The following is a 22,538-nucleotide window of genomic DNA, read 5'->3' as shown; positions in this document are numbered from 1 at the left end:
TGGGGGTCCCCGGGGTCGCAGGTCACCGGCTGCGGTGCCCGGCCGGGACCACCCCTACCCTGACCCCGCCTCTGTTGACTCCAGCCCCCGCCCACGGTCTGGCCCCGCCCCTCCCCGCCCCCACAGGCTAGTCTGCCCCGCCCCCGCGCGAGCGCGCCCCGCCCGGGTCCCGCCCCTCCGCACCAGGCCCCGCCCCGCGCTGCTGGTCCCGCCCAGGTCCCGCCCCTTGGTTTCGGCCCCGCCCCTTGGTTTCGGCCCCGCCCCTCGGTTTCGGCCCCGCCCCTTGGTTTCGGCCCCGCCCCTCGGTTTCGGCCCCGCCTGCTGGTCCTGTCCCGCTGCGCAGGCGCAGCGCGCGCGGTTGGGTTTGAAACCATGGCGCCGGGTCCGAGGCTGGTGCTGTCTGAGGAGAAGGTCCGGGAGCGCAGCGGCCTGGGGCCTCACCGCGATCTGGGTGCGCCGCGGGCAGGCGGGCGGGCGCCGGGGCTCCCCGGAGGCGGCCCGACGGTTCCCCCGCGGCGCCAATGCCTTGACTGCCCAACGGTCGCTGCCCAGGCAGGACGGAGCGGGCGGGGGCGGGGGTGGTGGGTCAGGTGTGTGTCCAGTGTGGGTCCAGTGGGGTGCGGTGTGGCTCCAATGTGTCAGGTAGAAGCCTAGGGGAGCAGAATGTGTTCAGTGTGTGGCCACTGTGTGTCCAGTGGGTGTGGTGTGGGTCCAGTGGGTGCAGCATGTGTCCAACATGGGTCCAGTGTGTGTCCAGTGGATGCCGTGTGGTTCCAATGTGGGTCGCAGTATGTGTCCAGTGGGCACAGTATGGGTGCCATGTGGGTTCAGGGGGTGCAGTGTGGGTTCAGGGGGTGCAGCGTGTGTCCAGTGTGAGTCCAATGGGTGTGGTGTGGGTCCAGTGGGTGCATTGTGTGTCCACTGTGGGTCCAGTGGGCACAGTATGGGTCCAGTGTGGGTCCAGTGGGCACAGTATGGGTCCAGTGGGTGCAGCATGTATCCAGCATGGGTCCAGTGTGTGTCCAGTGGATGCCGTGTGGTTCCGATGTGGGTTGCAATATGTGGCTAGTGGGCACAGTGGGTTCAGGGGGTGCAGTGTAGGTTCAGGGGGTGCAGCGTGGGTCCAGTGTGGCAGGTGTGGGTCCAGTGTGGATCTGGTGGCTGCTTGGCTGCCCAGCACTGCCCTGTTGCCAGCTCCAGGGAGCAGGCCTGGGCCCTGCCCGTGCTGTGCAGGGCTCAGGATGCTCTCTGCCTGGGTTGCACCTGCTGCTGGGTTGCTGAAGGCCTGCCGAGGACCTGCGTGCCTGGTCAGCAGGCATGAGGTGCTTTTGCATTCTTGTTCTGTTCTAGTTTGGGCTATCAGGCCTCCCTTTCTGTGTTTTAGAAGAAGTTGGGCAGAATTTGTTGTAATTCTTTGAATGTTTCAGCAAAACCATGTGGACGTGGAGATTTCTGTTTTGAAGTTTTTAAATTAGAGATTCAGTTTCTTTGTTAGAAAACTATTTACTTTATCAATTTCACCTTCAGTGAGTTTTGGTTGTCTGGGTTTCTGCAAAATTGATTCATTTTCCTAAGTTGTCAAATGTGTGTGTGTGTAGAGTTGTTCATGGCACCCTCTTACTAGCCTCTTAATGTCGGTGGGGTCTGCAGGATAGCCCCTGTTTCATGCATGACATTGATGGCCTTTTTTAAAGTCTTGCTTCAGGTTTATAAATGTTATTGATCTTTTCAAAGGGCCAGCTTTTGGGATGGTTGATTTTTCTGCAGTGTTTTTCTAGTTTCAGATTTCAGTGACTTTAATTCTTTATTATTTCCTTCTTTTCACTTATTTTGCTCTTTTTCTAGATTTTAGATGCAAACACAGTGAATATTGATTTGAGACTCTTGTTTTTCATTTAAGTAACTTTAGTGCTGTATATTTCTCTCTGAGCATAACTTTAGCTGCATCCAGTTTCATTTTTATTTAGTTTAATGTGTTTTAAATTTTTCTTGAGACTTCTTTGAACTATGGATTATTTAGGATTGTTTTTAAAATTTTGTGTTTGGAGATTTTTCTATTTTCCTGTTATTGATTTTAGTGTGCTTACATTATAGTTGAAGAACATATTCTGTACAATTTAAATTATTTTAAATTTGTGAAGGTTTAATGGCCCAGTATCTCATCTGTACTAGTGAATGTTCCACTTGAAAAGAACGTGTGTTCTGTTGAGGGAGTGCCAAATCAGTGTTGGTGTTGGTGAGATCCTGCGGGCTGATGTTGCTCTGCTCAGCCAGCAGGATTTTCTGTTCAGTGATTCTGTTAACTACCGAGGGAATTTTGAAATGCCTTACTATAACTTGAATTTGTTGGTTTCTCTTTTCGTGTGATTTGAAATTCTGTGGTTTGGCACCCTGCATTTTTTAGGACGTTTATCTTTTGGTGGGCTGAACTTTTAGCATATGTAGAGTTCCTGTTTGTCCCTGGGGAGGCCATTTACATTTACTGTAATTATTAATATTGCGGAACTCTAAAGTGCCATTTTAATTGTTTTGTGATTGTTCCTATTACGGTTTTTTGAACCCAAAGTTTCTCCCTCCAAGTGTTGGGGCCAGGGACACCACCAAACCCTGGTGGAGCAGTGAAGATTTTTATTCTTGGGCTGAGGCTGTGGCTCAGTGGTGGAGCGCTCACCTAGCATGTGTGAGGTGCTGGCTTCAATCCTCAGCACCACATAAAAATAAATAAATATGGGCTGGGGATGTGGCTCAAGCGATAGCGTGCTCGCCTAGCATGCGTGCGGCCCGGGTTCGATCCTCAGCACCACATACAAACAAAGATGTTGTGTCCGCCGAAAACTAAAAAGTAATATTAAAAAATTCTCTCTCTCTCTTTAAAAAAAAAATAAAAAAATAAAGGTATTGTGTCCAACTTAAAAAATATATATTTTTTTAAAAAAGATGTTCTTGGCTAAGAACAGGAGACATGGGAGACAAACATGCAGATCATCTTCCCCCACCCCTTGGAATCAGAAATTTATAGATATAGGGGAGGAAAAAGAGGGAAGGGATGGAGTATGGAGGGGGATTATGAAGTCCTGCACTGTAATGAAGGTGGAGGTGGCCCTCAGTCAGGTTCAGCCACCTGCAGAGGGATGGACTCCTGGCCTTCAGCAGGCCGTGCTCAGAGGTGAACGGGGTTAGAACGAGTAGAGGTTCAGCAAGGCCAGCCAGGCAGCCCAGGACCAGGGCAGGAAACCAGCCCTGAAGTGACTCTATCCGTTTAGGAGGTTGCTGCATCCCCCTATAAGAAAATATGGAAATACATAAATACCTAAAGAGATGAATAAAGGGACTTTTATTTAACATAGTGGGATAAATATGTTAGCATTTTATGCCTTTCCTTTCAGTCTTTTTGTGTATGGTTAAAGAAAAATGTTGTTTGGTGACACTTGTTAAAGAATAGCGTGGAAGACTATCCAGGACCTTTGAGAGAGGTACTGGGTATTTTGCAGTGGTATTTTGCGAGGGTATTTTTCATTGAGGGGAAAGATTGGATTCAACTCTGAGTAGTGTGGGCAAGTGAGAATTTATGACCAAAGAATAGGGTGGGCATCAGTGGATGGGGAATTACTAAGAAGAACAAGAGGGACCAAAGGGGTTCTTGCTGAAGGTGGGCCAGTATCAGACCTCGCCTGGGAAGGGTGGAAGGTAAGGGACCTGATGAGGTGCTGAGGGTGAGTGGATGTGGAGGGCAGGAGGTCCTTGCTAGCGTGAAATGTGCAGATGAACCCAAGTTTGGTCAGGCAGAGATGCTTTGTTATTACCTACTGTGTTTACTTTTCCTCATTCTGAGACAGAGTCTGGAAGTTTTCATCCTCCTGCCTCAGCCTCCTGAGTAGCTGGGATCACAGGCATACCAGCTATCTGTTGTACTTCTGAAAACTAAGGATGGGAACGCTTTTTATCATGATATCATCTTCAATTAGAAAAGGATCAGAGTCTCATGACTTTCTGCCCTTAGCTGAGCTTCGGTCGCTGTCTATCCCTGGAACGTACCAAGAGAAGATCACCCACCTTGGAAACTCTCTGATGCGTCTGACAGTCCTGAAGTCTTTGGATCTCTCTCGCAACTCCTTGGTTAGTCTAGAGGTGAGTCAGGTTTGTTTCTTAAAAGAAAACTTACTACTATCAGTATGAATGGAAGGTATTGCATTTAAAAATGTGATGCGTGTTTTAGCCAAGCACATCATACTTGTAGACCATTCACTTGGAGTTCAGGACACTTAAACTGAACCCTGAAGCACTGCATCGTCCGTCACTGGTGTTTACTGTGAGCTAGATCTCTCACACTTCACTGTATACCCTTAATGCTCTGGAGACCAAGGACTTAGCTCTCTGAGAATGGATTGTTGTTTTAGTCAGCTTTTTTGTTGCTGTGACCTGACAAGAACAGTTTTAAGGAGGAGAAGTTTATTTGGGGGCTCGTGGTTTCAGAGGTTGTAGTCCATAGAAGGCCGGCTCCATTTCTCAGGGCTCAAGTGAGGCGGAACATCGTGGCAGAAGGGTGTGAGGGAGGAAAGCAATTAGGACATGGCCACCAAGAAGCAGAGAGAAAGTGACTCCTCTTGCAGGGACAAGACGCATTCCACAGGCACCCCCAGATGACCCACTTCCCCCAGCCAACCTTGGCTGCCTTCAGTTACCACGCAGGTAACCCTGTCGGGACTAACTCACTGATTGCATTAAGGCTTTCGTGACAATCATTTCACCCCTGAATTTCTTGCAATGTCTTACACATGAGCTTTTGGGGGACACCTAATATCTAAATTATCATATCTTTAAAAGGAATGAAGAACGATTCCACAGACAAGTGTGGGTGCCTGTCACACGGTGTCCCCTCATGAGGTTTGTTTTCGCACTTTCTGCACTTCATGTCTGCACTTACGGCCTGACTTGGTCTCTGCCCTCCTGGGCAGTGCCTTGAGCTCTGGTTCCTGGCAGCGTGACCAACAGGGACTAAGAAGCCACCCAGGTGTGAAAGACCTCTACAATGAAAACTACGGAACTAACGGGAGAAACTGAAGAAGACCTAAAGGATGGAAAGACCTCCCGTGCTTCTCGACAGGCAGAATCACTATTGTCAAAATGGCACACTACCAAAAGTGTTATACAGATTTAATGTAATTCCGATTAAAATTCCAACGATGTTCTTCAAAGAAATAGAAGAAACAGTTATGAAATTTATATGGAAAAACGAGAGGCCTGGAATAGCCCAGACAATCCTTAGTGGGAAAAGCTAAGCAGGGGGCATCCCCACACCAACCTTTGACTATACCACAGAGCTAGAGTGACAGAAACGGCATGGTACTGGCCCACAACAGACATGGAGACACCCACACGAATACCGTTACCTGACATGAGACAAAGGGGCACAAACATACACTGGACAGCCTCCTCAGCAAATGGTGCTGGGAAAACTGGAAATCCATAGGTGCTGGGAGCCATTAGCCAAGTAGGTATGACAATTTCCTTGCCAGCGTACCCCATGTTGCTGACATGTTGCAGCGACATTGAATGTAGGTGACCTTGCTCAAGGACCAAGGCAGATTAGGGTGTTCCCGGTTTTAAGATAATCGTGTTTAGGGCGTTCCCAGTTTAGGTTCCAGGTTTAAGGTTTAAGATTATTCCTCCTGGGAATAGGGCGTATCCTGCTGCCTGAGTTCCCCTTGAGTTCTCATGGGATTCAGACAGTATATTTTGGAGATAGAAGCCCAGTGGAGGTGGATTTGGGCAGAGAACGTGATTGTAGACGGCTGGTGTGAGTTCGGGAATAAAGAGTTGCTGTTTGAATCTACAAGCTGTGTGGTGGCTCGTGATTGTGTGCCCAGCCAGACTGTGGCATTTGTGCCCAGCCAGACTGTGGCATTTGGCGTCCCGTGCGGGGAACTTCTGAAGCTTAGAGGTAAGTGAAATTTCTCACCCTTGAGGAAGAGAAAAAAAATGGGTGAACATTTCAAAAAACAATGTGTTATTGTTTTGATTTATTTTGTTTTTATTTCAAGTTGCCTGTTCCTAGAACTTTCTCAGGCAAACTGGGGAAAATGGTTGACTCAAGGTTTGAAGTTGTTCGCCTCCGAGCAAGAGAAATTGTTAGAGGAAGGAGGCACCCCAGTGAGACCAAGAACAATTAGGGCATATGTTGATACAATACAAAAATGTAGCCAATGGCTTTTTAAAGACGAGTTATTAAGTATATCAATGGGACCATCATGGTATCCTGTAGAAGGATTTTTCTTCAAGAAAAAGATGGCTAGTTCTGTTTACTACATTTGTCTAAGATCTTGGTTTTTACAGACATCTGATTAATTTACAAAGCTAAAGTGTTAAAATATCAACCACTAAATATGAAATCAAATACTCTTTACTTATTAAGTTCCATAAGGTAATATATTTAAACATTATGTGTGTTTTCATAAATTGGTAAATGGAAAAATGTTTAATATTGCTTTGGTCTGTGTCTTTGCTAAAACAAGGTTACTAAGTGTTAAGATTCTATCATGTGTAATTTATATACAAAGAGTAGAAAAATTTTCAGTTGGGTTTCAATTATAGTATTATAGTATCATAAAAAACATGAAAGTCTTTCATCTTATTAAAGTGGAGTAATTTGTCTAAATCAGAATTTTTATAAGAGTTGTTTCAGAATGTAAATTTATAAAAAGGGTTAAGAGTTAAAAAAGATATAAAAAGATTCAAGATGTGGGAATATATTTTAATATGGAAGGTTAAAAGAAAAAGAAATGTTTCTAGATGAGATAATCTCTGTGTGGTAAAGTAAAAAGTTGTAAAATGCCATTTAAAAAAGATTTTGAGGAAACTAGACTTACTTTAAAAGCTTGAGAAAGGAAGAAAGAAGAAAAAGGTATTTGTACATGGCAGATTGAGACAAAGCTTCTCAATGGAGTTTAAAAAAAAAAAAGCCTTTGGTTGAAGGGCAGCCATGTAAACTAACATTGAAGCGATTTAAACAAAATCTAAGCCTTGTTTAAAAGAGTGAAGTTGTAGGTGGTGAAAAAGTACATTTAAAAGTACAGTATAGATGATAATTAAAAGGCTTTAAAAGGTTAAATTGAAGGTGGTTAAAATGCCTTCATGATGGAGGAAAGAAGCTTAGTTAATCTTAAAGGCATTGCTTAAAAAAAATGAGAAGATAATAGGATTCAAGTAAGGTATTTCAGGTAGAAAATGCAAAAAGCTAAGACAACTATTAGATACAGACATACTTATTAAAGCAAAAAGAGGGAATTGGAAAGGGGTATATATCCCCCAAAGATAAACTTAAAATGACCCTTTTTACTCTAAACTTTTTAAATTTGGATTCATCAGGACTTAGTGCTGCGGAAAGGCATATGTATCCAAAAAATGTACATAAGCCTAAAGTACTTTGGAAAGTAACAGGACAATGGAAAGTTCCTGACCCAGTGATTGTCTGGAGTTGGGGGTCTGTTTGTGTTTTTCCACAGGGAGAACAGCAGCTGATTTGGATTCCAGAGAGATTAACTAAAACAATTTCTACAGATCGAAAAGAAGATGATTTGACTCAAATCCATAACAGCTGATATCCAGAACTCCAGCTTGGCCATTCTTACATCTGCGACAGTGATTAACCAGGATGCTTTTTTCAATAGCTATTTTATTATTGCATTTTTCCACATCATAAGGTTCTATTTTTATTTTTTGAGCTCATACAAACCTAGGTTAATGTTTTTCTGATCAGTTTTATTTTTTAACTGTGAAGTTTTTAAACATTGCAATGGAGATTTCACCTAGGTAAAGCTACAAGGCCTTTACTATTTTCTTACGTGTTGTACATTTGTGTACACTCTTGTGTTTTGTGTTGTATGTCTGTATGTGCGTATGTCCATATTTCTTATATGAGGAGCGCTCATGAAAAAATGGATCCGAATTATTATTATTTTTATTCACGTGATTTAAATGGTTTAATTTAAATTAGGTAAACAGCTGTTAAGGATTGTTTTTAAAGTAGGTTAACAGATCTGTTTGTTTACTTTCACCTTTCCTTTTCATTATATTTAATAATTCTTTTCAGGATAATGTCTCTTTAGCATCATTGCCAGAATTCCTATCTCCATCCCAGTGCCAGTGAAGAACTCAACAAGTAATGCTCAATCAAAGAGTCAACTTACTTTGGGAGGAAACGGATTTTGGGAGGAAATGGACATATTGATAGATTCCTCTGCTTTGAACTGCTTGCAGAACTTGCCTGGACTATGTAACTATTGTTTGGTGCAGCGAATTGTGGTAATGCTGGCATATCTTTGCTGATGGTGTCACTAGTGATGCAATTTTTATTTCCTTGCCAGCACACCCCATGTTAATTGTGGTAGTGCTGACATATCTTTGCTGATGGTGTCACCAGTGATGCAATTTTTTCCCAAGGAGCCGTCAATTGGCTTGGTGTCGTGGCATTTCTGTATCCTCCTCCCTTCTGCTAGTGATGGTCTAAAATTTGGGGGCCAATGGCTTATGCTGGACCGGTAGTCAGTGACGGGTATGATCCAATTGCAGTGGTATCAACCTAAGACAGGAGGCTGACGCCTAAAGGTCAGTTTTCCGATGACGGGTAAGAACCATATGTTGAATTGGACAACCTACCAGGCACGGTCCATAAGCCACATTAACCTCACTCCCCCACTGGCACCAAGGCCAATTTGGGGGCCAACAGAGGTGAGGCAAAGAACCTCACCCCCCCACTGGTGCATAGACCTATCCACAAGTATGGCTGTATGCTGGACCGGTAGTCAGTGACGGGTATGATTCAATTGCAGTGGTATCAACCTAAGACAGGAGGCTGACGCCTAAAGGTCAGTTTTCCGATGACGGGTAAGAACCATATGTTGAATTGGACAACCTACCAGGCACGGTCCTTAAGCCACATTGCTTGTTGTTTAATTAATCAGAAGGGGGGAGATGCTGGGAGCCATTAGCCAAGTAGGTATGACAATTTCCTTGCCAGCGTACCCCATGTTGCTGACATGTTGCAGCGACATTGAATGTAGGTGACCTTGCTCAAGGACCAAGGCAGATTAGGGTGTTCCCGGTTTTAAGATAATCGTGTTTAGGGCGTTCCCAGTTTAGGTTCCAGGTTTAAGGTTTAAGATTATTCCTCCTGGGAATAGGGCGTATCCTGCTGCCTGAGTTCCCCTTGAGTTCTCATGGGATTCAGACAGTATATTTTGGAGATAGAAGCCCAGTGGAGGTGGATTTGGGCAGAGAACGTGATTGTAGACGGCTGGTGTGAGTTCGGGAATAAAGAGTTGCTGTTTGAATCTACAAGCTGTGTGGTGGCTCGTGATTGTGTGCCCAGCCAGACTGTGGCATTTGTGCCCAGCCAGACTGTGGCACATAGGTAGCAGAATGAAGTTGAATCCCTGTCTCTCACCCTGCACAAAACTCAAAGTGGGCCAAGGACCAGAGACCTGTGCCTCCTAGAGGAAATGTAGCCCCAACTCTCCATCATGCTGGCTTAGAAACTGACTTCCTAGACGAGACTCCTAAAACACAAGGAAGAAAATCAAGAATCAATAAACGGAATGGTATCAAACTAAAAACTTCTTCTCAGCAAAGGAAACAGTAACATGAAGAGAGAGCCTACACAATGGGAAAAAATCTTTCTACCTGCACCTCAGGTAGAGCATTAATCTCCAGGATATATAAAAGGCTCAAAAAACTTAATACCAAAAAACCAAATACCCCAATCAAAATAAATGGGCAAAGAAACGGAACAGGCACTTCACAGAAGAATAAATACAATCGATCAACAAACATGAAAAATGTTTAACATCTCTAGCAATTAGAGAAATGCAAATCAAAACTTCTCTAAGATTTTATCTCTCTCCAGTCAGAATGGCAATTATCAAGAATACAAGGAACAATAAATGTTGGCAAGGATATAGGGGGAAAGGTGCACTCATACATTGCTGGAGGGACTATAAATTGGTGTAATCACTCTGGAAAGCAGTATGGAGAGTCCTCAGAAAACTTGGAATGAAACCACCATTTGACCCAGCTATCTCACTCCTCAGTTTATACCCAAAGGACTTAAAATTAGCATACTACAGTGACACAGCCACATCAGTGTTTATAGTAGCTCAATTCACAATAGCTAAGCTATGGAACCAACCTAGATGCCCTTCAGCAGAGGAATGAATAAAATGGTCTGTGTACTCAATGGAATATTACTCAGCCATAGAAAAGAATGACTGACTTTTGGTGGTAAATGGATGGATCTAGAGACTATCGTGCTAAGTGAAATAAGCCAATCCCCAAAAACCAAGGGCTGAATGTTCTCTCTGATGTATGGATGCTGACCCACAACAAGTGGGGGAGGAGAAGAATAGAGGTTCAGGGGATTAGACAAAAGGAATAAGGAGAAGGGAAAAGGAAAGACAGTGGAATGAGTTGGACCTAACTTTTTTGTGTTTACATGACAGTGAAACTCAACATCATGTGCAACCACAAAACGGGGTCTTAATTAGAATAAGTTATGCTCCATGTATGTGTAAGACCTCATAATACGTTCTGTCATGTATGTCTGAAAATAAAGAATCACCCAGGTGAGACGAGGGAAGGATGTGTGAACACTGCTCTGGATTCAATTCAGAGAGGGGATTCTTGCCCTAAAAGACACACGGGACATCACATGTACTTTTGGAGACCACATCTGACAGAGGACTTCAGAACCCGACCCAGGGCTTCAGAGCCTATCTCAGCCAGATGCTGCACCCTGTCCTGGCTCATCTCCTGACCACCCTAGCCTCAGTTTCCTAATCTGTAGAATGGGGGCACAAATCATTCTGACCCTGTTGGGTTGTGCACAGAGTAAATGAAATTGTGTGAATCACTTAGCCTGGGTCTTCCCGAGAGCTTGGGCGGTGCCAGCTGGGCTCAGTGCCGGGGGACTGGCAGACCCATGTGCTCGTCCACTGTGAGAACACCTCACACTTTTGTGCTCTCCTTGCCTCTGAGTGTCAGTTGGTTGAGCAGTTCCTGCCCTGGTCTGTTTGTCTGTTTGCTTTCTGGGACGTAAACAGGTTGTGCCTTCTGTTCCAGGGCATCCAGTACCTGATCTCCTTGGAGAGTCTCAACCTCTACTACAACTGCATCGCGTCCTTGGCGGAGGTGTTTCGGCTGCACTCCCTCACAGAGCTCCAGGACCTGGACCTCCGGCTGAACCCTGTCGTGAAGAATGAGTCTGACTACCGCCTGTTCGTGGTGCACATGCTCCCCAAGCTGCGGCAGCTGGGTAGGCCTGGGGCCGCCCTGCTCGTACCCCCGTACCCTCGCGGCGCAGCCCAGGCGGGCAGTTTGTGCTCGGGGTGGCTCATGCTGTTGATTCCTTCTGGGAAGGGAAGCTGATTTTCTGCATCGATGGCCTGAGTCTTGCAGGCCCTTGGCTCTGCTGGCCCAGTGTCCTGACAGGGTGGGTATGGGGAGAGATGCTTGGGCAGGGCCACGGGTATTGTCCTGGACCCTGGTCTGCATTCCTGTGTCCCGAGGCATCTCTGGAGGTGGCTGGAGGAGCTGTCGGTCAGCATGAAGTGCACGCTCCTTTGTGCCAGCCCCTTTATAGTCGTGCACGTTCATGTTGTGGGTTGACCTGTTCAGCTGTCCTGTGGTGAGGGTGTGAGTGTGCCACAGTGTGCCTCTTGCCAGAAACCCACCTGTTTTGCACCTCGTCAAACCATTTTCTCCAGCCCCAAGCCCTGGCTGGCTCCCCCCAACCCAGCAGGAGCTGCTAGGCAGTGAGGGTGGTGCTAGGGAGGGCGCGACAGGCACATCCGATGGGTGGCCAGAGCCCCTCTGCTCTCGTAGCGTTGACCACGTATCCCCCATGTATCCCCCATGTATCCTAAGGGCAAACCCATTCTTAGTGAGGCTGGAGGGCACTGGGCCTCCGCATCTCCTCTGTACTGACCTCACAGCACCCAGTGAGCCCAGCTCTGGTGCACTGTGAGCACTGACACTGAATCTCCACTGCCCACGTGGCAGGTGCCAGGCCAAGGGCACCCCCAAGGGATGGCCAGTGTCTGGAGATATCAGGGCAGGTGTGTGGCGCTGGCCTCCCGAGAGTGCAGCCACCTCTGAGGTCCCAGGGCCTGGCTGGGCAGGTGGGCTGTCTGAAACCTGCCTAGACTGAGACGGAGAGTCGGCCGTGGCGCACTGTGGTCCTTTGGTGTGTTGTCTAAGATTAGGCCATTTTCCTGGCCCAGGGGAAGTGTACGGGGGCAGATGTAGGTAGTGTCTCGCGTAGGTCTGTCACAGGGTAAGAAAAGAGGTGCAGCCCCTGCGTTGGGTGGGCAGATTGGTGGGACTGAAGTGACTGAACTCTTGGCCTTTGTTAGATGGGTGGGAGCCTGTGGTGGTGGGAACCTTGGCCACGCCTCTCGGCCTGGTGCCTGGAGCAGCTGCTGCCCACTGTGCTGCTGACACTGAGAGCCTGCCCCCCGGGCCATTTTACCCCTTGTGGCCAAGCTCTGCTGGTAGAAGGCATATGGTAGCCACCTGACCCTTGGAACAGCTTGTGGGAGTGCGATATGTCCAGAGGAGACAGTGCTGGGTTCCTTGTGGAAGGTGGTGGAAGACTGGTACCTCTGGGTGAGCGCCAGGTTAGAGGATCTTCCATCACTGCCCCTCCCCACCTTTCCCTCTCGCGGCTCTTGTCTAGCTCACGGCCATGTTTGATTTGAACATGGGGAAGATGAGCAGGTGACTTGCACATGTCCAGCATCCCAGTCCCTACAGGTGATTCTGGGGATCTTCCGTTTTAAATCGTGGTTTTCCCTTGTCATTAGCGGGTTAGATGCTGAGTCTCACACTGTTTATGTAGAGAAGGAAGGATACTTCCAGAGACAATCAAGGAGCATCCTTGAAGTCAAGTCTCGTCCAGGGCTGGCCCTGCCCAGCAGGTGCCTGAGGAGACAACAGAGCCCTGGCTGCTAGTGGGGAGCAAAGGCCTGGGGGAGTGTGCAGGAGAAGCCGGGAGGTGGCATGGGGCTATGGGGAGGGAGCAGTGGGGTCCAGAGTGTGCTGCTGTGAGCAGAGGCTGTGGTCTGTGGAGTGGGGAGCCGCATCTGCTTTGGACACTTGAGTTTGCTGTGTGATGGAGAGGGCCAGGTGTGCATTTTTGCAGTGGGGATCTGGAACTGACTCTGAGGGGAGAGGTGCAGCGAGAAGAGGTGTGTGTTGCAAGAGGGGCACACCCCATGAGTGTTTGGGCTTTGGTGGAGACAGACCTGGGGACCAGAGGAGGGGATTAGGAGAGCAGGAGGAGTGGGCGCCTGTCTCCTGGGCATGGCTTGGGGAGTGAGAGGAGCCCCACGTGCAGAGGCCTCGGACGCGGCTCTTGTGCATGACCTTCACAACTGGTTTTCTGCTTAAAAGTACACTGCACAGTTACTTATTTCTTATTTCTTACTGTTTCTATAATTTCGAGGTGTTCCACAGAGTAAATGCTCTTAGGAAGGTAGCATAGAGCTTGACCATTGTCAAGACATATGGCAGTTTCCAATGAGTGGGACCGTCTCATCCCCAGGTATCTGCGTAGAGGTGCCAGGAACTCTTGGTAGAACCCTTCTGAGGACCCAGCCCACATGTGAGGCCGTTAAACTCCTCCTCTGTCACTGTGGTTCATCCCTGGGGGACCTTGGGGAACATACTCTAAGGGCACACTCACAAGTCAAGTGCTCCCAGTGTGTTCAGGATGCTCCTCCATGGAGACTCCTTAGTGCGCCATGTGATGAGAGTCTCATCCAGCACCTGGCGTCCACGTTTAAGAATGGGCGAGTGTGCACCTCGTGCATGTGCTCCTTTGCCATGGCAGCAGCCTGTCCCCATGGTGGCGTCTGAGCAGTGAACTGCGAGAGCAGGCTGGCCTCGTGGCACGGCAGCAGCACCCCTGGGCAGCCAGGCGTGGCGAGGGGTCAGGAGCCCTCCTGTGCAGGTGCGCTCTAGGAAGGGGCCTGGCACCTCTGCTCCTCCACGGAAGCTGGCCCTCACCACCCTGCTGTCCTCTGCAGTCTCTGCAACTTTCTCCTAGATGACCGTCCTGTCAGAGACAGTGAGCGGAAGGCCTCCCTGCTGCATTTTGCCTCAGAGGACTCGCTGGACTCAAAGGAGAGCTTCCCAGCTGCCTTAAAGGTCGGAAGGTATGGGCAGACGTGGTTGGGACACCTCTCAGACTGGTTGCTGGGTGTTCAGCCACACTCACAATCACATGCACTTCAGCTGTCCTCAGCTGCACAGGAATGGAGGGAAGAGGTGCCCAGCGTCAACTGGGGCCAAATTAGGTGGTGGGACAGCGTCTCTCTCCCACTTTCTGCATTTCCTGAAAGTCACTGTTATTTTTTATATTTAAAGTGTTCGTTGGAGTGGCCTGTGTAGTCAGGGAGTGCAGAGGGCTGGTGAGAAGGAAGCAGCCCTCAGCTGTTTCCCTCCCGCAGCGGCCGCTCTCAGGTTCTCATCTCAGGCCGCCTTGCCCACTTCTGGATGGGAGTGCGTCTGCAGGACCCCTGCCTGCCTGGAGGAGGTTCGAGGTCCACGTCCCCTCCTCCACCAGTCCCACAAGGCGATCCACAGAGTGCATTCTCTCTGTGCTCCTCTAGTGCCAGTGCTCCCAGCTCTGCCATGGTCAGCGCTGGGTCCTGCACCCACTGGTGCCCTGCTTCCCCCTGCTGCCTCCAGCTCTGGCTGCCGGCTGCCCTTCACTTAGGCGGTATCCTTGTGGTCAGGCTGACAGTGTGAGACCTAGAGGACTGTCGTGCTTTGTGCATGGGTTGCTTCTAAAGAGCAGCATCCGTGAGCTTGTTTAAATTGCTGGATGAAGACCTTGGACTTTGTCTTCTTTCTTGTGCTCCATTTTTTTTTTGTCTGATACTTTTTCTTTATTTTTTCTTTTTCTTGCATTATATGCCTTAGCTCATCCTCATGAGCTATCTAATGCAGGGTTCAGCCTTTATTTATTCTTTTTGTGAACAGCTGTGAGAGAAGATTTAGGCTCTTGGAACCATGTAATCCCTGTCTCAGCTTCTCCAGCTGCTGTAGGCAATCTGTCAGTGAACGAGTCTTCCATCAAAACCACCGTGGCCCTAGCTGCAGACTTGGCCTGTGCAGATCTCACCTGGAGCTCTGAGGACTGTGAGCAAGTATGGTCAAGTTCCAGGCACAGTCCCCTGGGTTGCTGTCCAGTTCTCACAGTGTCTCCACACGGTGGCAGTGGGAGGGAGTTTGCTGGGGATTCCTTTTGTGAAGGCACCAGTACCATTCATGAGAACCTCACCTGTGACCTGATTAGCTCCTACAGGCCCCATCTCCCAACACCATCACATTGGAGTTAGGTTTCAACATATGAATCTGGGAGGCATGCAAATGCTCAGTCTTTTGCAATAAGCTTGTATTTAGAGCAGCTTTAGGTTTCTAGAAAAAAATGAGTGAAGTGTGCAGAGAGTTCCCATATACTCCTGCACGCTACATCTTGCATTAGTTATAATTGATGAGTTAGTATTGATGTGTTATCTTTGAGTGGTATATCCTGCAGATTTTGACCAGTGCTTACTGTTGTGGATTCGTCCTCATACAGAATAATTTTACTGCCCTGAACACCTCCAGTGTTCTACCATTCATTTCTCCTTCTTGCCCAGGCCTCTCTGTAGTCTCATATCCTTTGTTTTTTGGTACCAGGAATTGAACCCAGGGGCACTTAATTACTGAGCCACATCCCCAGCCCTTTTTAACATTTTATTAGAGATAGGGTCTTGTTAAGTTGCTCAGTGCCTCACTAAGTTGCTGAGGCTGGCTTTGAACTCGCAATCCTCCTGCCTCAGCCTCCTGAGCCGCTGGGATTGCACACATGCGCCAGTGTGCCCGGCCGGCTTCTGTTCTTTTCCCTGTCTGCGGTTTTCTCTGCTCCAACACATCACCTAGTTGCAGTCTGCAGTGGTTGGGGCGTAGTCTGCGTGTGTCCTGTGATCCTCCGTGTGTTGAAAGCTTGCTCCCTGCTGTGGCAGTGTGTGGAGAGGCAGTGAGACTTTCAATAGGTGGGCCTTGTGGGAGTCATTAGGTCATCAGGTGCTGTCCTCAGAAGGGCTGAAGGTAGTTTTCTTAGGTCCCTTAGTTCTTATGGAATGAGCTGCTCTAGTGAGCCTGACCCCTGGCTTGCTCTCTGGCTTCCCGTCTTGCCATGTGACCATTCCTTGTCCCTGGCACTCCCACCATGGAGCACATCGGCTGCAATGTGACACAGCCAAGGGGGACCTCACCAGGGGCCAGCTTCATGTATGGACCATCATGTTCTAAAATTTTGAGCTGAAAAACCTCTTCTTTATGAAGCACCCAGCCTTAGATGTTTCGGTATAGTGACAGAAAATGAGTTAGTATAGAATTATATGATATTTAGCCTTTTCAGATTGTCATCTTTAACTTAATATGTATTTAAGTTCTCTGTCTTTTTGTGTCATGATAGTTCATTTATTAGTGTTATTGAATAAGTCACTGTGTGGATGTACCATGGTTTATCTGTTCCCCTTCTGAGGGGATGACTTGACTGCTCCTAATATCTGGCAGGTGTGAGTGAAGCTACTCTAAGTGTGCACGTTTCCACGTGGATGTGAGTTTTGAGTTCATTTGGATGCACACTCGGAGCTGGGTGCTGAGTCATGTGGCAGTGGTACGGGATTCTGTAGGCCGTTGCCCCACGTCCCCGTAACTGCCGTGGTGGTGTTAGGTGGTGTACTTTGGCCATTGGTGGGTGCAGTGTGTCTTAGGAGGTTCATGATTAGGGGGTTCCTGATGGTCATGGTAGGGAGCTTCCGGATGGTAGCTTCTTCTCCTGGGCTTACTTGCCACTGGGGTGTCCTCCTCCTCCTCCTCCTCCTCCTCCTCTTCCTCTTCTTCTTCTTCTTCTTCTTCTTTTTTAGAGACAGAGAAAGATAGAATTTTTTGATATTTATTTTTCAGTTTTCGGTGGACACAACATCTTTATTTTATTTTTATGTGGTGCTGAGGATGGAACCCAGCGCCCCGCGCATGCCAGGAGAACGCGTTACCGCTTGGGCCACATCCCCAGCCCCAGGGGTGTCTCCTTTGGTGGGAGATCCTCTCAGGTCTTTCCCATTTGTGACTGGGTTGCTCCTTTTCTCACCGCTGAGTCCCAGGAGCTCCTGTGTATTTTGGGAGGTAGTGCTTTGCTGGATCCCTGTTTTATGGTATTTTCTTTTCTGTTTCTGCAGTCTACCACTGAGCTATCTCCCTGGCCCACAGAACATCTTCTCCCACCTATGGATTCTCGTTTCCCTCTCTTTAACAGTGTCTTCATGGAGCAAAAGTTCTCAATGTTAACAAAACCCAGCGAATCAGCTTTCGTAGACGCACTTTCATTGCTGCATTTAAAAGTCACCAGGAAAGCCCGTCCCTGCGTCTGACTCCCATGCTACCTCTGGGAGCTATGTAAAGCTCTCATTTTGTAATCAGGTCCATGGTCTGTTCTGAGTGAAGCTTTGTGAAAGGTGTAAGGTCTGTGTCTAGATCATGACAGGGTGTTTGGGTGTCCAGCACGGTTTGTTCCAGAATGCAGTCTGCTGCGTGTGTGGGTGTGTCTGGGCTCTCTGCTCTGCTGCACGGGCGCCTGGCCTCTTGCTTCCCCAGTGCCTGCCGTCCTGGTTGCTGTGGCTTTAGAGCAGGGGACAGCACTCAGGCTCACTGGTTTGTTTTAAATCCTGCCACAAAGGGCACAGATGAAGAGATGTGTAGGACGAGGGGTGGGGAAGGGGTGGGGGCTTCCTTGGGCACCACTCTCCAGGTGCCCACGTTTAGGGCTGTCTGGCACCCCGCTGAGCCCCTTTTGGTCTTAATGTCACAGACTGAGTGGTCAGGTTATGGATCACTGATGGTCAACTGAACCACTGGCCCCTCCCTCCCTGGAGTCCAGTGCCTGGTTCTCAGCCCACCCTCTGGGCTTGCTTGGGTCCCCAGGACAGGCTCTCCTGGGGCGACCAAGGCCCAGCCTTCATTCTGCTCACCGGCACGTACAAGACACTGGTGTGCAGGAAGCGGGAGGCAGAGCAGACTGGGAGCTCCCGGGTGTGGCCGTCTCAGCCCTGTTCCTGCAGATGCTTCTGGGGCTCCCGCCGCGGGCCCATCCTGTGATGCAGCTCTGCTTGGTGTTCCAAAGCCTGTGAGACCTGTTGCTGCTCTCTTTCTGCTCCGGAGGCTGGACAGTCAGCTGCCCCATCCTCCAATGCACGCATGCCTGCTGCAGGTCCCCCACTCTGCGCTTCAGTGAGCTTCCTCAGGCCACGTCTGGCCCCCACACCAGCTTGCCCGCTTAGGCTCTGTCTCCTTCATCTTCCACGGTTCATGAGACCTAGTTCTCGTAGTCCCTTCTCCCATGTGAAGGCTTGCTCTTGCTTGCTGAATGGATGGAAAATCACTGATTTATGTGGATCGCAGAGGCTAAGGTCTGGACTTCCTCAGGTGTGGTTTCGGCCTTCTGTGTTTGGCCTCCACCTTTTCATTTCTTTGAATCCCTTCTAATTTTTGTTTATATCTGTACGTTTTGAGCATTGTAACATGACAACTCTGGAAATCAGATTCTCTTTGCTTCCCTGGATTTGATGTGCTTGCTGGTTGTAGTGGTCATTGTTTGGTGACTTTTCTGAACAGTTTTCTTTGATGTACATGGCCCTTGAGGTCTGATGAGCTAGTGATTGGGCAGGGATTCCCTTCCTGTCCCAAACCAGAGAGTGAGCTAGTCTTTGCCTGGCTGTGTTCTGGGCCCGCTCTGTCCCTCAGCTTGGCAGTGTGCACCTCTGGGTGAACCTTGCTTCCTGCTTAGCAGAGCTGCAAGCCCAGTGGGTGCACGCAGGCGTAGGGCCTTCCTGGGGTGAGAGAGCCCAGAAGGTCAGACGTGCACACTGAGGATGGCTTGGCTGCCCAGGACTGTGGGCATGGCAGTGGTCCTGTGACCGTAAGTTAGTGAGCAATCCCCACCACTGAGCAGTGTCAACCAGTCCCAGGTTGTATGAGAGCGCTTGACATTCGACATCTGTGAAATGATGGTATATGGTGACTTCTGCCAGCCTGTGTCCTCCTTGTTAAGTGACACGTGACCATGGTTGCCTCTTTCCAAACCCTGTGGACATCTGATTCCCAGCCATTTTCCCCAGGCTCTGTGCTGTTGTCTACTACAGCTGCCCTCTGAGGCTTGGGTTGGCAGCAGCCAGGACCTCAGCCTTGGGTGCTCAGTATCCTCACCCCGAGCACGTCGGGCCTGGCTGTGGGTTGTGGGGTGGGAGAGGCCTTGGAGCTGATCCTTGGGGCAGGTCGGAACAGCAACTCCACCCTGCTCCCTGGGGCACCTCGAAGGCACCTTGGGTGTTTCCAGTGCTGCTGCGGCTGCCGCTGAGAGTTGTGCAGGGGTGGGGCTGGGCAGGCCCCTGGCCGTTCTTGCTGGAGATCAGCATCTTCCTGCAGCAGCTGCTGCATGGGCTGCTGCCGTCTCGCCTCATCTCCAGGGTTCCCAGTTTTCCCTTTTTCCTTTATGAAGGGACAGAATGTGAAATTCTTTTCTCTGCCTCGCCTTGCTGACATCATTAGACACATCCGTTGTGTTCTGATTTATAGGAAGTGCTTCAGATTCTTTTCTCTTTTGTCGTGACATACACCGAAGATAAAGGAAGCACTTACTCACCATGGTTGGGAATAGTGTACTCTAACCTACAAAATATAAATACTTTACAATGTTTATAGATTGACTTGTTTCAACACTGCAACACTTAGTTGTTATAAAAGCTGCAAAAATTGTAGAAATTGAGGAAAGAATGAAGAGTGTTCCTTAAACCACCGTGTTGGGGGGAGGACCTCTTTGAGGGGGTCTGCCTTTGGGTAGATGGTGCAGGCTGGGTGGTGTGTTGCCACTCATGACCTCACTGTGGTGCTCCCGGGTGAGCTCCTCCTCCAGTCACTTGCTGCTGAGGCACGCTGCTCCAGGAGCAGTGCAGACGGGCCTGCGCTGGCCGTAGGCTGACAGTGCTGACCACTCTGCTCTCCCTTGCAGACCACACCACTCCAGGGCCAGGTGCACTGACCCCTCAGCCAGGAAGTGCTTGGTCATGGATGCAGATGACGAGGCGGTCCTGACCCTCATTGCTGAGTGCGAGTGGGACCTAAGCAACCCCCCTGGGGGCTTGAGCTCCAGCCAGAAGGAGCGTGAGGCTGACCACCACCACAGCCAAGGTACGCTGTCCAGTCTGCAGTGAAGGCCCGGCAGGTCCAGCAGTCACGGGCTCCGACCTACACAATCGTGCTTTTGTGAGGACACCAGGGCTGGGCTGCTCGGTGGTGAGCACTTGCCTCGCATGCACAGGCCCGAGCTTCCATTCCCAGCACCAAAAAACAGCAGCAAAAAACTGACCTCTACGATAGGATCTTCAGCACAGCTTTGTGCACTTTGAGAGCCAGCAATGAGACCGCAGAGCTCTGAAAGGGAGCATTGGTGTCCCAGCACAGTCCTGCTGCAGGTGGTCTCGCTGCACTTCTCCTCACACGAGAAAGTAGCACACTAATGCAGACAAGAAAGGCAAGTGCCTCGTGGCTAGTGGAGCTGATGCCCACAGCTGCTGTGGTCACTGAGCTTAGAGAGGCCCCGAGCACAGGCTGCCACGTTGAGGCTCTGTCAGGGACAGCAGGAACATTGTGCTCAGGGCACAACCTCACACGCTTTGCCTGGGGACTCTGCCTCCCACTAGGGCTTGTTTATGAGCTGAGGCTTCTGAGAGGTTCAGGGAAACAGCGTGAGGAGTCCAGTCAGCCTGGGTTGAAATGCGAGTGTGCCTGCTGCCCGAGGAGCAGCCCCAAGTGCCACCTCACGCTGCCACCCTCGGCTGGGCCGCTCCTGTGGAGGGTGGCACTTCATCCTAGTTTTTGTTTCATTTTTCTGAAGCAGACACGATTGAAACGCTGGCCTTTGTGTCTCTTCTGGGACACTAGCCAGCTCTGCCCACCCTGTGTCAGGGCCGGTTCCTCCTGGTCGGGGGTGAGAGCCCAGGCCCTTCCTCGGGGGCAGGTGCCGTGGCTTCTCTCCCCTCCTGGCCCCACCTCTGCACTTTCCTGACGGCACTTTGAAGAGCAGCTGTTCCAACTCCAGGGAAGACCAGTTGTCTTGGTCATCTTTTTCCTTCCGTGCCTCATGCTCTTTTGTCCACCCCATTGCTGGAGCTTCTGTTCCTCACAGATCTCCTGCGGGGCAGGCACAGGAGAGTGGGCCCTCGTTGGCTCTGGTTCCTGTGGGTGTGGGTGGGTCGACTCCCCTGCCACCTTTGTACCTCCAGTTGTTCTGATGCCACTAATTAAAAGACTCCTCGTTTAGCTGCCGTGGCGCGTGTTAAGCCAGCTGGCCCGTGCCACTTCTCACTCGACCTTCTGGTTCATGGGTCCGTGACTGCTGCTTCCTGTGGTCTGGGGTCTGCCCTCGCCTCCCTGGAGAGCTGTGTGGAATGCACTCAGTACCATTGTACTGAGGCATCTTTTTGTTACTTAATCAATTTAAGGGAAGCATGCTTAACAGATGCCATACACTGTCATAGACTTAAAATGTGATTTTGAGTGAAATTAAGCTTTTAAAGTGTTCTTAATAAAATAGAATCCAGATGTCTGTTGAACCCTCCGTCCATCCAGCACCAGTGTGGGGACTCTGCAAGGAGGGGCCACGAGAACAAGAAAGGCAGCTCCAGAGGCTGCTGTCCACAGCAGCCTCCTCAGGACCAGCACTGTGGGGAGTCTCCCCCACCGCACGGAGACCCTGAGGCCTGCCGCACACACGGGCTGCACGCCCACTCCACCCCGCACCCAGGTAACCCCATGCCTGTTTTTAAGATTTCCTCGGTGTCTGCTGCTGCCACGAAGCTTCTCCTGTGGCCTTTATGTGTTTGCTTACCTGCGGAGCCTTCTGAAGTACTTTAGGAAAGAACCGAGTACGTTGACATTTACAATCCTTGCTTGTTCAGGATTCTGGTGTGCACACACTTAGGTACTTCTTCGCTCACGCACAAACACACTCATTCCCTCCTTGCTTCTCCCACATGCCCACATTTCTTCTAAATGTGTAGGATAGGTTGACAGCAGCTATGGTTTTAATATTAAAGTTGAGCACATTTGATGCATGTCACGTGCATCTGTGTGGCATAAGTGTCTGAAAACCTCCTGGCATGAATGTATTTGGCACTCTGGAGGCTCATTCAGGCTGAGTTCATGGGGCCTCCAGAGCCAGGATGGTCAGCAGTGACCTGGCCAGATGGACGGTTTGCTGCTGCAGGGCATGGCTGTGGTTCCAGTTCTAGGGCCGTGGTTGAGGCCAGGTTTGTGCTTCTGCCCACGCCTCCTGCTCTCATGGCCCTTCCCTGCATGAGGTGCCCTGTGTCCTGCACCCCCATGGCACCTTGGTCAGCAGAGTGCACAGTCCCTACCTTTCCGTCAGCTGTCAGAAT

At 49.5% G+C, this 22,538-nt stretch overlaps 1 protein-coding gene across 3 annotated transcripts in view; it reads left to right on the top strand.

The window, feature by feature from the left end:
- Positions 1–322: 322 nt before the first annotated feature.
- Cep72 (centrosomal protein 72) overlaps positions 323–22,538 on the top strand; it is a 34,346-nt gene continuing 12,130 nt past the window's right edge. For 2 of the 3 annotated variants that reach the window (XM_027943898.3, XM_027943897.3), the window contains exons 1-6: positions 373–451; positions 4,001–4,128; positions 11,113–11,305; positions 14,099–14,207; positions 20,111–20,289; positions 21,695–21,904. In XM_027943898.3, coding sequence (XP_027799699.2) covers positions 373–451; positions 4,001–4,128; positions 11,113–11,305; positions 14,099–14,207; positions 20,111–20,289; positions 21,695–21,904 — 898 coding nt within the window. Of the gene's footprint in view, positions 452–4,000; positions 4,129–11,112; positions 11,306–14,098; positions 14,208–20,110; positions 20,290–21,694; positions 21,905–22,538 lie in introns of all 3 variants that reach the window. The other variant, XM_071611896.1, reaches the window with a different exon arrangement.

This window comes from Marmota flaviventris, chromosome 5 (assembly GCF_047511675.1).
Source record: "Marmota flaviventris isolate mMarFla1 chromosome 5, mMarFla1.hap1, whole genome shotgun sequence".
Classification (NCBI taxonomy): Eukaryota; Metazoa; Chordata; class Mammalia; order Rodentia; family Sciuridae; genus Marmota; species Marmota flaviventris.
The sequence above is the reverse complement of the archived record's forward strand: the minus strand, read 5'-3'. Positions and strand labels throughout refer to the sequence as shown.